At 55.2% G+C, this 13,787-nt stretch overlaps 1 protein-coding gene across 2 annotated transcripts in view; it reads right to left on the bottom strand.

The window, feature by feature from the left end:
* Dtx1 (deltex E3 ubiquitin ligase 1) overlaps positions 1–13,787 on the bottom strand; it is a 32,246-nt gene that overhangs the window by 5,715 nt on the left and 12,744 nt on the right. For both annotated transcript variants that reach the window (XM_052167728.1, XM_052167729.1), the window contains exon 3: positions 9,309–10,011. In XM_052167728.1, coding sequence (XP_052023688.1) covers positions 9,309–10,011 — 703 coding nt within the window. The remainder of the gene's footprint in view (positions 1–9,308; positions 10,012–13,787) is intronic.

Raw genomic sequence — 13,787 nt, 5'->3', positions numbered from 1 at the left:
GAATAATACCTTAGATAGATGATGCCCAAAATCTGGTCCAAACAATTCCCCATCTTGCTGAGTCAGTCCCTGGGGGATGGGTAGGGAAACCCCAGGAAAAGGATTCTTGAGATCTTGGCCACACTCATGTCATGAAAAGCTTCAAAAACTTTTTTCCCAAAGAGGTCAAAATCATAAAAATTAGCTTGGCTTCCAGGAGGAGGGTCGTGATGGGGCCTGATGGTGTAGCATCTCTGTGTAGCAGGGGACAGTCCCAAGGTGGCACACACCCTCTTGCAATCTGCAAGCTGCCTGCGAGAACCTTCTGTAGCACAGTTCCCATGCCGTCAACCGTGGGAGCCTTGTGGGGTGGCCCTTTTGATGTGGGAAGACACTGCTTCCTCTCAGGCATCGAGATGATCTCCCTGGGCAAGCACTGTCACCTAGGGCCTCCAGAAAGGGGGGAGGGGGGACAGGGTAGCCTTCACTCCCGCCCTGCCTTCTTGGGGACCCGCTTGGTAGAGGGTCTGAGGACAAGCTTCTCCAGGACAGGCCTGGGCCTAACTACCATTTCCAGCTCTGGTCAGCTGCCGTGTGTCCTCCATTCTCCATCCTGTTGAGGTCGGCCGTCTGATACAGCCTCTGCTGTGCTCTGAACCTCACTTCCTGTGTATGTATTCTCTCACGATCTACACCAGCTGTGATCTCATAAGTACCAGGCTCGTTCCTACCCCAGGATCTCTGCACCAGCTAGCCCTGCCCCAGGCGGCTCTTCCCAAGATATTTAACTAGCACCCTCCCTCAAAGAGGTCTCAGCTTCAACACTGCCTTCCTAAACAGCCTGTCTCTTTAACCTTACCGTTTTCTTGGCATTAGCATGGATGTAAGGTCCCTATGCCACTGGCCCTTCTCTGGCCTCCCCTCCTACCTCTCAGCGTCTTTCACACTCTGGTTTTTAAAGGTGGAGGTCCAGTCTCCCTTCTGCCTTTGTGCTTCCATGCCTTTCCCACTGTATCCCTAAGTAGGTCTTGGAATGATGCCGGACAGAGAGGAGTTTGTAGCAGATGCTCCACACACCCGTGGGCATGAGCCAACAATGGCGATGGCGGGGGTGGGGGGTGGGGAGGTGAGGGGGTCGTCGATCTAAGCACACTATCCCGGCTCTTCTCTGACCTGAGTCTTAAGGAACCACGAAGCAGGTGCTCAGGGAACACCTGCAGCTTGAGGGTTTCGTTCAAGCGGAGATGACAGTGCTCGGGGGACCTCCTGGCGGGCAGAGCCCCCACCCCCACCCCCACCATTCTTGAAGGAAGGAGCTAGCTGCTAATCCCTCTCAGGGCGGGGTCCACAGCCAAGCTTCAGAAAGCTTACACTGCACCAGGTTCTCTTCCCACGGCTCAGAGGCTAAGGCAAGATGTTCCAGTTGAGGGGTGGGGAACTCATCTCCCTCTCCAGCCTGTGGCTGGAGGGCACTGCCCCTGGGAGGGATGCAGGGAGAATCCATCACCTGCTGTTCCCACATCAGCTTCCACATCTGTCCTGTGAGCACAGGCCCCTCTCCTCTTTATCCTTTTGATCCCCCAAGGGACAGAATTCATCTCTCATTGAGGATCTGGGCATTTTCCATCTTGTTTTCTGGTTGTGTAATTCTACTCTTATCTCGTCTGCCAGATTTCTAGCTCTGGGAGTCACCCAACCCTGTGACCCCAGGACTGAGGATAGCAAAACAGGCTCCCAGGACTGACCAGATAAGAAAGTGGCTTACTAGCTCTGGGGTCTCTTGGTTACACTTAAGAGCAAGGGCTCTGATGCCAGATGTTACCCCTACACTCCCCAACAAGATCGGAACGGATATCAAATAAATAACATGCGTACCACTACGACCAAGTTTGCACCCGTGGCAGACATCACCAATCAATCCCAGCACTCCCTCCTACACAGCTAAGATGTAATTTGAGAATCATACTCCAGGAAGGTCATACTTCTAGGGCAGGGACACCTGTGGGACAGTCTGTCACGGACCCCCGCACCTGGCAGCATGATAAAGCCCAAAGAGAGGAAGTGACTTCATTTTGGCCACCCAGCTGGCTCGTGCTGCTCTTGGCAATGGGACCTGGAATTTCTGGGTCCAACTCTGGGCTGACCCCACCAGGTTTGGCCAGGGTTGGGGGTGTTGTGGGTCTGAGACCTATGGGGTTAGGTGAAGCCAGAGCTGGACCACACCACAGAGCTAGCTCAGAAGCTGGACATATGACCTCAGGATAGACATTGGCTATCCACCTTTGGGAGCAAGAGCTCCTCCAATGCTCCCTATGTCTATGCTATCTCAGAGCTCCTGAGATCTCTCCATCTCCCAGAAGGCCCAGGCTAGCCACACTCTCTGATGGTGGCTTTCATGTCCCTTACAAGCCTTAGACGACCTGAGGTTGTTTAACGCGTACCCAGTAGCTCCCAGGGGACTCACCCCTCAAAGCCCTGGTCTCATTTCAGGAGGAGAGGAGAGGGGGGAAGTGAAATCGTCCCATGGGGAGAAGGAAGTCCCCCACACTCCCTTTTCTCCTGCTGGGACCCTGGATGCTGTGGCCCAGTCCACCTTGTAGCCACCTTCTGCCCTCTCAGTCACCTGAGGACACCCCCTGCACATGACATCTGTGGAGACAAGGCAAGGCCTAGAGATGAAACTTGAACTCAGGGGTCCACCATCAGTGATCCGGGGCCTCATATTTACATTGTCTTACCCTCACAGGCCAGCTCTGGCCATCTGCAGGCCTCAGTTTCCCCTTCTCAAATGAAACCCCCTCCCAATACCTCCTAGGGTGTGTACCCCACAACTTGAACTCTTGGCTGGCATTTGGGTTCGAATGTTTCCGGGACCCTGGGGCTCACTCAGTCCTCTTAAAGATTGACTTAATTTGTGTGTGTGTTCTACCTCATGGTCCGCCCTCCCCAGGACTCTGATGGAGCCCAGGTAGGGGAGGGTAAGCTGGGTTCCCACGCCCCTGGGGAGCAGGGGGGTCATGTGGCTCAGCTTCCCAGGGACAGGGCAGGAAGTGCTTCAGGTGGGGGCCGGTTGGGAGGTTTTGTGTTTGACCTTGTGGTGAGGGTGTGACCCTGCCTCCTCATAGCTACCCTGGCCAGGAAAGGGGGGATGGGTGGGAAGCCAGGCTCCTCCCTTCCCTGTGACCAGGCTCCTGCAAGACTTGGGAACTTTTTGTTTTAGACCCATTTAAAGGAAAAGACCTGGAGAGAGAAACGTGTTGCAGTTCAGCGGTTACAAAATCACAAGAAATAAACAAGGGCTAGGGGTGTGGCTCAGTGGTTAGAACCCTTGCCTAGCGTGCATGAAGTCCTGGATTTGATCGGCAGCACCACATATATCTGGGGGGTGAGAGGCACACCTGTAAGTCCAGCATTGGAGAGGGCAGGAGACCAGCAGTTCAAGGTTATCCTCAGCTATGTAGCAAGTTCAAGGCCAGCCTGGGCTACCAGGCACATCTCCCCACAGCTGAAGACTCCATTCCACAGTGGATGAAGTCAGTTAAAGAAAGCCAAGTCCCACCTCAACACTCACACACACACACACACACACACACACACACACACACACAGCTCCCTCCTCAAGGCCTTGCATGGTCTCTTCCTACTGCCAGGAAAGCTTGTCCCTGCCTCCCTTCCAGACATGCTGCCCCCACAGAGTCTCATTAGACCAGGTTAGCCCTGAATTCACCATCTCCCTCAGCCTCCAAGTCTGGGATTATAGGTATATATTCTACTATGCCTAATGTTTTCTTCTTCTCCCTGCCCCCAATTACTTACTTAGTGTGCAGCCCACTGTGTGCATGCCGCCCACTGTGTGCATGCCACCTACTGTGTGCATGCCGCCCACTGTGTGCATGCCACCTACTGTGTGCATGCCGCCCGCCCACTGTGTGCATGCCACCTACTGTGTGCATGCCGCCTACTGTGTGCATGTGGAGGTCAGGCACGTCTTCTGGAAGCTGCTTCTCTCCTCTCATGTGGCTCCCAGACACTGAACTCAGGTCACCAAGCTTGGCAGCAAACCCCTTTACTCCCTGAGCCATCTTGTTGGCTCCTCCTTCTTGAGATGTATCCTGAGATGGCCTCAAATCCCCAGCAGTCCTCCTGCCTCAGCTTCTGGAGTTCTTGGATTAAGGTTTGTGCCACCATGCCATAGAAAAGGAAGGGCAGTAGCAATGACCTTTTATTTTATTTTATTTTATTGCTTTTTTTTCTAATCTTTCTTTTTTTGGTGGAGGGGGGGTGTTGAGATAGGGTTTCCCTTTAGCCTTGGCTGGAACTCCCTCTGTAGACCAGGCTGGCCTCGACCTCACAGACCTACCTGCCTCTGCCTCCCGAGCGCTGGGGTTAAAAGCATGTGCCACCACCACCACCTGGCCAGCTTATTGTATTAATTTTAAGAAGGGCATTAATGGTGGTTCCTCCGCAGCACTAACTACCTTCTAGCATATTCTGGGATCTATTACTTTCATGTACTATAAATTCCCAGAGGCCAGAATCCTACTGCTCTGTGTGTGTGTGTATGTGTGTGTGCGTGTGCATGCGCGCGCATTCTTCACACTGCCTGCCACACTGTAGTTTTTTAACAAGTGGGGAGTTGATTGACAGACAGACGACAGACAGACAGAAGTCATGCTGGGGAGCTGGGAAAGATGTACAGTGAGCGCCCTCGTGACAGGGAGAGAACTCACAAGGAACAGAGAAGGAAGGAGAGAGAGATGCCAGGGAAACCAGCCAGCCCTAGGCTCGGGGTGAGAGTGTGGGGTGGGGTGGGGGTGGGGCATACAGAATCACTGAGGGCTTGCAAGCGGGAGAGGGATTGCTAAGACCTGGGGGTTCTGGTATTCAAACAGCGCCTGCTTGGCTCCTATTTTCAGTTGGCAACATTGCACAGGCTAAGAGGGATAAGGGAGCAGACTGCACCCTGGGAAACACACAGGCCTGGGAAAAACACATGCTAGACAGTGTGGCCTGTGTCGTCAGTCCTATTTTTACAAGTTGCAAAAACCAAAAACCAGAGAGGGTAATGGGTTTCGCTCGGTCACACAGCAAGAAAGAAGGTCAAAGCTGGGCCTCGACTTAGCCTCTGTTACTTCATCTTCTCTCTTGGGCTCTGGGGAGGGGAGGGTTGCACGACCGGGAACAGCAGGGACATGTGGCGGAAATGGGGGGCACCATCCACCTTGGGCAAGTTAGGTTCAAAGTGTTTGACCCAAGCAAGTACCATGGTCTTTTGGAGCCTTGGTTTTGCCCTCTGAGAAATGGGCCACTGCTGTGGTTTTCTGTGATGGAGCCTGGCAATCCTGTCAGGGCCGGGGGGTGGGACTCAGGTCATGGTGCATGCTCTGTAAACAGAAACAGGTCTTCAGCTGTCCCCCAACCCCCACCCCCATGCGGGGTGGAAAGTCTGACTCTGTTCCTCTACCCAGCAGCTGTATTCTACAGTGATGGACGCTGACCTCCCGGGAGACAGGGCGGATCTTCCCACCCTGTGTGTCCCCCCCAGGTCCACCCCGCCAGCTGGCTCCCGGTCCTGAGAGAGTGGAAAAACCCCTGGCCTGTCCCCACTGGCTGTGTGACTCTGGGCAGGTTGATTCTCTTCTCTGGGCCTCCCTCCTGGTCTCCCTCCAGTGAATTACATCACAGACCAAGGGGTCCTTTGCCCCTCTGGACAACAATCACACCTAGTGTGTGATCTCAAACAGTTGCCAGCCCTGGACAGGTTGTCGGTGGAGAAACTGAGGCTGAAAAGGTGAAAGTACTCCTGAAGGTCTCTCAGTTGGGAGGTGGGAAAGAGGAGAAGAGAGGAGGTGAGAGAAAGAGGACTCCATGGGGGCGGGGCACGGAGAGCCACAGACTCCATGGGGGCGGGGCACGGAGAGCCAGGGACTCCATGGGGGCGGGGCATGGAGAGCCAGGGACTCCATGGGGGCGGGGCACGGAGAGCCACGGACTCCATAGGGGCCGGGCACGGAGAGCCAAGGTGGGAGCCTCAGAGACCCATAGACCTAAGTGCAGGATCCCAGAATCCCAGACAGGATGAAGATGGTCGGAGCCATTTACCAAGGAAACACAGCCACCGGTGTGAGCCCACCCAGAGAGAAGGCAACATGAGGACCTGGAAGCGGACGCCCTGATTCTGAGGGGCAGGACCTTGAGGGGATCCAGCTCCCCCCTTGACCTTGGGTTTCTGGGCTTCAGAAGTGTGGGTCAGTGGATGAAGGAAAAGACTCAGCTGGGGACAGGAAGGGACGTGAGGCGTCTCAGGGAGCAGCCTGGGATGGACAGGGGAAGGGGGCTGCCGGGTCCATGGAGGCACCCACATCTTTCCTAGTCCAGTTCACAACATGACAGGGCCATGGGCCGGTTGTCCCACCTCACCCTCACCATCCACTCCCCCGGGGCCCACCCACACCTCATGCTGAGCCAGGGGTATAATTTATTTCTTGGGGCTCTTTGGAGGGGTCAGCATGGCTTCATCGTGCTACTCAGGTAGGACGGTGTAGGATGTGCCTAATGATTGACACCCCCAGGAGATGGCTTTCTTGTCCCTGAGGCCCTCTCCTGCTCAAGCAAGCTCTATGGCTCCTAACTGTTGGTGGCACCAACTCCAAGCTCCCTTGAGGCTCCCCAATCTGGCTCCAAATCCCAATTTAGATAACCCCCTCTCCCCGTTCCACTAGGGAGGTTTTACTTCTGTGTGTGGTTTCGAGAACCTTCTAGATTTGTCCAGCCTCCACTCCTATCTGCCTGCAAGGCCCAGCCTGAGATGCCCTTCCTCCTGCCAGGTATAGAAAACCCCAGCTCCTCCCGCGTGCCCATCCCTGTGGTAGCCTGTCTTGACTACCTACTACCCTCTAGACTATGCCACCCTGTGTCCTACCAGCTCCTCAGACCTTTCCTCCTCTCCCAGGACTGTGCCCACCGGTTCCCTTGACTGTTGCGTGTCTGTCTCCTGTGTGTGTGCATAGCAAGAACTCAGTCCTCCCTGACTATCTTGGCTTTGTGAGCTCACACGGCACATGTGTGGAGAATGAAGGCTAGGCAGGAAAAACTGAGTGATTTACAGCATGTCCGGAAGGAGTGGCTTCCACACTGTCCTCTCTGACCTATGATGTGTGTGCAGAAACATAGCCTGGGACACGGCTCAGTAGGTCGTCGCCTGCCGCCAGGCCTGATAACCTGAGTCCCTTGCCTGGGATCAGCACAGCAGTCGAGGGAGCTGACTCACACAGACTTCTGGTCTCCACGTACACCTTGTGGTGCGCACACAGTCTGACAGAACACACACACACACACACACACACACACACACACACACCCTGTGGCAAGTGCAACTTTAAAGAATATGCAGAAATGACCTCAAATTTCAGGGAACGTATGTGTGTGTGTGTGTGTGTGTGTGCACGTGCGTGTGTGTGTGTGTGTGTGTGTGTCTGCGTGTATGTCTGTGTCTATGCATACACATCATGTGTGTTGGTGCCTGCAAAGGACAGAAGACTGCATTGGATCTCCAGGAGCCTGAGTTACAGGTGGTTGTGAGCCACTGTGTGGGTGCTGGAACTTAACTCAGGAAGAGCAGCCAGGGCTCCCCAGGCCCCTCCCCACCCGGAAGCCTGGCATTCACCGGCTGATGGATCTGCCCCAGCAGCTGTCCAGTGAACCCCAGGATTCTGTCAGCACTGGGATTTCAGGGGCACACTGCTCTGCTTGGATTTTTCTTCCTTTCTTTTTAGTTTCTTTGTGTAGCCCTGGCTGTTCTGGAATTCACTCTGTAGACCAGGCTGCCTCGAACTCAGAAATCTGCCTGCCTCTGCCTCCCAGGCACTGGGATTAAAGGCGTGCGCCACCACTGCCTGGCCTGGTTTAATGTTAGTCCTCAGTAACTAAACTCAGGCCCTCATGCATACACCCCAGTATCTTTAGCCTCCGGGTTCACAGAACACATAATTCCTTCCATCTGCCTGCCCCTGTCCAGTTGGATCTCAGCCTCCTCTTTCCTGTTACAGGACAATCACGGTAGAGACCCCAAGGCTCACCACCGGGAACACAGGCCGAGTTGCTTCTGTGTTCCCTTCCTCTGAGGAACCCCGCTAGCTCCGGCCCTAGTCTCTTCTTCACTGCTCTGTTCTGGCTGCGGATGCTCCTCCAACACACCTTCCAGGATGCTCCTGTGTCCAGGGTGGGAGTCATAGCAGCTCACTGGAGCCTGTCCTGTGACCTATCACACATAACCCTGGGATTCCCAAACCGAATGTTGGTCCTCAGTCTTTAGTGAGGTCCTACAGGGAAAAGATCCCCCAAAATGGCCACTCTGGTTGAAGCAAGAGACTGGTTCCCTCTGACTTCCCTTCGGCCGGCCTCCATGCCAGGTCACCTGAGTCCCTGGCGCCCAGTGTGGAAAGTGACATTAAGAACCCAAAGTAGCCGGGCTGTGGCGCACACCTGTAATCCCAGCACTCTGGGAGGCAGAGGCAGGCGGATTTCTGAGTTCGAGGCCAGCCTGGTCTACAGAGTGAGTTCCAGGACAGCCAGGGCTACACAGAGAAACTCTGTCTCGACAAAACCAAATCCAAAAACCAAAAGAAAAAAAAAAAAGAGCCCAAAGTGATGGTGATGTCTCTCTAGAGAAGATTGCTTCAACCCTCAAGGTCACTGTGGCCTAGAACAGGTGAGATTCCTATGTTCCCAAACTTCTTTCTCTTTTGGAAAGGAAAGATGGCTCGGATGGCAAAGGGGCTTGTCACTAAGCCTCACATCCTGAGTTCGATTCCCTGCCCCGGCAGTAAATGAAAACAAAACAAAACAAAATTTCCATCACTGGATCTGTTGGTCTGAGATGAACCCCTGTTCTCCTGGGTGATGGGCAGAAGGCACCTCTCTTTTTATGGTTTCTAGAATCGTCGGGGGGGGGGGCGAGGGTGTCACAAGATGACATTGGGAAGTTTGGCAAATAAACCTATTGGGGCTTGGGAGATGGCTCAGTGCTTGTCACACAAGGATGAAGGCTAAATGTCATCCCTCAGGAGGGTGTATGTGTGCATGCATGGGTGTGTCACGATACAATGGTAGTCATGGTGTCCCAGTGCCAGCGCTGGGGGAGGGGCAGACAGGAGGACCCCAGGGTCTTGTTTGCCAACCAGCTTAGACAGGTAGTGAGCCAGGATGCCTTCCAGCTGTACAGGGATGATGATGGTCCCTGACTCGTGGGGTTCTCCTGTCCAGTTTGCTAACGTGCTGGGGTGGCCCTGGGTGCCCTTCTGGAGGAGGTTGGGGGAGGGGCGTCTTACCCAGGAGGGATAGAGGCTCGTGCGCTGACGCTGGTGGATCTCTGTGGTCCTGGCCGGCTGAGGTTGTTTTGGCCCGGGGTGGGCGCTCCGTTGGGGGCACTAGGGCTCCTTGGGGGAACTCCTGGAGGCGGCGTGGGCTCTGTGGGGCCGGCGGCAGGTGCGCCCCAGAGCGCGGCCCCGGCGAAGGTGGCGCTGGGGCGCACAACGAGCGAACCCGGAGGCCCTCCGGGTGGCAGCGGCGGCGGGGGCGGCGGGGGCGCTGGAGGCGCGCCTGGTGCAATGGGCGCCTTGCGGCGCTGCGAGGCCAGGATGGCGTTGGAGGCGGCGCGCGTGCTGTTGACCAGCAGGCACTGCTGACAGGAGCAGGGCTGACCCGAGCTGGCTCCCACGGGCCAGGACTGCGACTTGGGAATGGAGCCGACCGTGAGCGGGTAAGCCAGGTCCAGGCGGCGGCGCAGGCGGCGGCGGCGGCGCGTCTGGCGGTTCATCTGGGACATGCTGTTGAAGTAGATGAGGTAGCAGAAGCCGAGCGATGAGAGGTCGAGCCATGGGTGCTGCTTCTCGTACGCGTTCTGGATGATGATGCAGATGTCCATGTCGTAGGCCGTCCACGCCCCGCCGTCGTTCTCCCATTCCCACACGATGCCCTTGCCCGGCGCTGACGACGGGTCGTAGAAGTTGCGTCGCACCGGCCGCATGGTACCTGCGCTCAGGAGGGAGAGGTGTGTCAGTACAGGTCCCCAAGGGGACCTTCGGGGGTCAGCGCAGTCGTCAAGACATGGGGACTGGGCCGCCTATATGGCTCAGCAGGGAAAGGTGCTTGCCACCAAGCCCGACAACATGATTCTAATCCTAGAGAAGGTGGAAGGAGAGAATCCGTTCCCTCAGGCTGTGATCTGACCTCCAATAAACTAATAAATAAAAGCAATTCAAATTTAATAGGCAAGCAGGCTGGGAGAGAATCAGGCAAGAGGCCCAGTCAGCATACTGGGAAACAGGTACCCCGCAGGGGCCATAAAGAGACCCAAGTTGGAAAAAGAGGGCGGGGTGGGCCTGGAGAGCCAGTCTGCCCTTCGCAGGGGCAAGGCTCCCCTGAAGGTCCGGTAACCACAGGAGCGGGGACAACAGCAAAGGTTGGTAGCGGACCACACAGAGAGCAAGGCCCACCTGCCCAGTGAGCTCCCTCCGGGACTCTCAGGGTTCCCAGAGACCGGAACCTTTGAGGGTTCCTTCATTCACACAGGGTCTACCGGATTCCACACTTCTCCCATAGGTCCATTCTTTTGGTGCATCACTCACTTCATTCATTCAGTCACGCATTCATTCATTCATTCATTCACACGCCTTCTTCTTTACATTCTAAAACTCTATGTACCCTTTCTCCTTCCCTCCTTTGGCTTTTACCTGCCCCCCACTCGTGTGTGTGTGTGTGTGTGTGTGTGTGTGTGTGTTCCAGCCCTCGGTCAACAGTGCTGAGTATCTGCTGTGATCCTGGAGAGCGCATCCAGATCCCACACAGCTCTGTGGTATCCCAGCCTGCCCTGCGGTTGGCCACTGCTGTGGCTTTCCTCACCTTTGCTCTGCACTGGCTGAAGCTTAACCCCCTCTCTCTGCCCGAGAGCCGAGCTCCTGAGAAAACCGGCCAGCGTCTTGTAACACAGGCTGTAGGAGCCCTCAGAGCCTTCGCTGACCCTGGGCTGCCTAGCCCGGGTGCTACAGCACAGAAACGACGCTGCTGCTGCTGGGCTTGTAAGGCCGGCCATACCTGTGGCCACTATAAAGCTGTGGGAAAGCCCTCAGGCCTCCTCAGGCCTCTGTGGCCTGGACAACAGTTATTGATCAACTGGCCGGTATTGATCATCAACTGGACAGGGCTTAGCACCCATCATCTAGAAGCTAAACCTTTGGGCGTGCCTGGGAGGGGAATTTCTGGACTGGGGTAGGAGAGATGGGAAATCCACCTTGGATGTAAGTGGGCTGGGGTCCTGGTTTGCAGCAAAACAGAGAAAGGGAGCTAAGCAATGGCGTCTGTCTCTCTGCTTCCTGACTGTGGATGTCACATGGCCGGGCACCTGCTGCCATGCCTTCCTGCCACAGAGCTGTGAGTCAAAATAAACAACTGATTTTGCCAGGCATGTTGAGACAACGGATTAATATGCTGGTCTCATCTTGACAGTAGCAGGGAGCTCCTGGGCCCAACATGTCCCGCCGGCCATGGGGAGGGCTTGAGGGTAGCCTTTCTAGCAGCGTCTTCAGGAGGCCCCAGGGGGATGAGGAGCAGACAGCCCTCATCAGGAGTTCCCGCGTGGTGACTATCCAGTTCTGTTCTCACATTCAGGTGCATCTCTCACTTCATTCATTCAGCCACGCATTCATTCATTCATTCATTCACACGCCTTCTTGTTTACATTCTAAACCTCTGTTAGCCTTGGGTTCTCATCAGCGAGACCGGGCCAGGTGGGCGGAGCTGCTGAGGCTGTGGGGAGGAGCCTGCCTCTGCTTTGACTCCTCCCACATTGGCTCCACCCTCTTTCCTGTGCCCAGGCGGACCTATCAAGCTGCCTCTTTGACTTTGTGCCTGGGCCATGTTATCTCTTTTGCCTGGTCCCCAGCAGTAGACTCTGCCCTTGTCCCTACCAGGCCTGCAGGGCACCTGTCCAGCCCACCTCACATCCACACTCTTGAAGCTCAGAGTCCTCTGTGGCTCCCAATGACTGTAAGAGCTTAGGTCCTCATGGCCTCCTTGCTGCTCCCTAGACAGCTTTTTTTTTTTTTTTAAAGATTTGTTTTATTTTGTTTATATGAGTACACTGTCATTATCTTCGGCCAAACCAGAAGAGGGCATCAGATTTCATTACGGATGACTGAGCCACCATGTGGTTACTGGGATTTGAACTCAGGACCTCCAGAAGAGCAGTCGGTGCTCTTAACCATTGCGCCATCTCTCCAGCCTGCTCCCTAGTCATCTTAAACCTCGTGCTGCCTCAGGGCCTTTGCACGACTGTTCCTTCTGCCTAGATTATGGCTTAGCCACATTCAGACTTCTTTAATCTGGGTCTGTATGGATGTCACCAGCTAGGAAAGCCCCTCCCATTCCTGGCCGCTGAGTGAGCTGTTCTGTCCCTGCTTTGTCATACCCCACTTCCTGGTACTTTCTCACCCTGGCCCTTTTCCTGTCAGCTCAGGCCCACAGGGGCTCCTCTGCCTAACCCTCCAGCCCCTCATCTCAGTCTGGGCACAGTGCCTCACACAGTAGGTCCTCACAACATGAGATGTTTCCAGGGTGCCTGGAGCAGGATCCTACAGCCAGATGGGAGTGACCAGCATAGTGTCCTGTTGGAAGGTTCCCCTCCTGACCACGGACCCTGTCTGTCTGTCCCCCACTGTATCACCACACAGGTTGCAAAGACCTTGTCATCTTCCTTGCCTGTTAGAATAGCCAGGGCTGCCCCTTACAACAGCACCAGCCCTGAGAACTGGGGAAACTGAGGCTTAGAGCTGTAGCTGTGGCAGGAGAGGGGCAGGATAGAAGGTACCACAGAATATGGTCCCTAGGCAGCAATAATGTCCCAGCCAACCACAGGAAGACTCCCTAGGGCCTGATGCCTGTTTGTTTTAATGGACTACGTATTGATTTTCTGTGGTTTTCTCTGTGCTGTGAGGAAGCCCTGTATCCTGTCCCCTTGCTCCTGCTTGCTAGACTCCCTCCCCACTTAGTGCCTCAGTTTCCCCATTTGCAGAATGAGTGGCTGCTGAGAGAACAACTGTGGTCAGCTTTGTGATAGGGTGAGGAGCTGTGTCCCCTTGGATGGGACAGGAGAGACACCAGGGAATCGCCCCCTTGTGCCCCATCTGCTGTTCAGGTCCCCAGCCAACGGGGGCTCAGGGTTAGAATGAGTGAGATTTCCAGAATGTGTCTTGTAAGCAGCCAGTAGGACAAAAAGCCCGTGGGAACCCTGGCTCCTCATACAGCCTCAGTGGTCTTATATGTAAAATGGGGGTGTCAACAACTACCCCAACCAACTTCTGGGGGACAATAAGTCATGACAACTGCTTAGTGCAAGACTTAGGGTAGAGAAGCAATCAATCCGTGTTGGCTGCTGTCCCGCACATGACCCACGTCCAGCGTCCCTATATGGTGAACTCCAAAGCATCCCACAGAGCCCCTCGAAGGCCCAGCCCCTCCACTAAGACCTTACTTTTGTTGCAGAAGTTGCCATGTTTGGTGCTTGCACTGTCCTGGAATCATTTCTACTTTTGTCTCCTGAACTGGCTGATAACTTCTGGGGTGACAAAAGGCCACATCAGCGATACAGTGTTTCCAAAACCTGCCTGGGAGGACCGTATGTGCAGCTGAATCCCAGGCCTGAGGATCTGAGGGGGGAGGGGCGGGGCGGGGCCTGGCAGAGAAGAGGGGAGGTGGACCTAGGGCATTGGGAGAGGGCTCTCTCTGCAGATGGCCTTGGCCACTCTGCCGCA

The sequence above is a fragment of the Apodemus sylvaticus genome, chromosome 22 (assembly GCF_947179515.1).
Source record: "Apodemus sylvaticus chromosome 22, mApoSyl1.1, whole genome shotgun sequence".
Classification (NCBI taxonomy): domain Eukaryota; kingdom Metazoa; phylum Chordata; class Mammalia; order Rodentia; family Muridae; genus Apodemus; species Apodemus sylvaticus.
The sequence above is the reverse complement of the archived record's forward strand: the minus strand, read 5'-3'. Positions and strand labels throughout refer to the sequence as shown.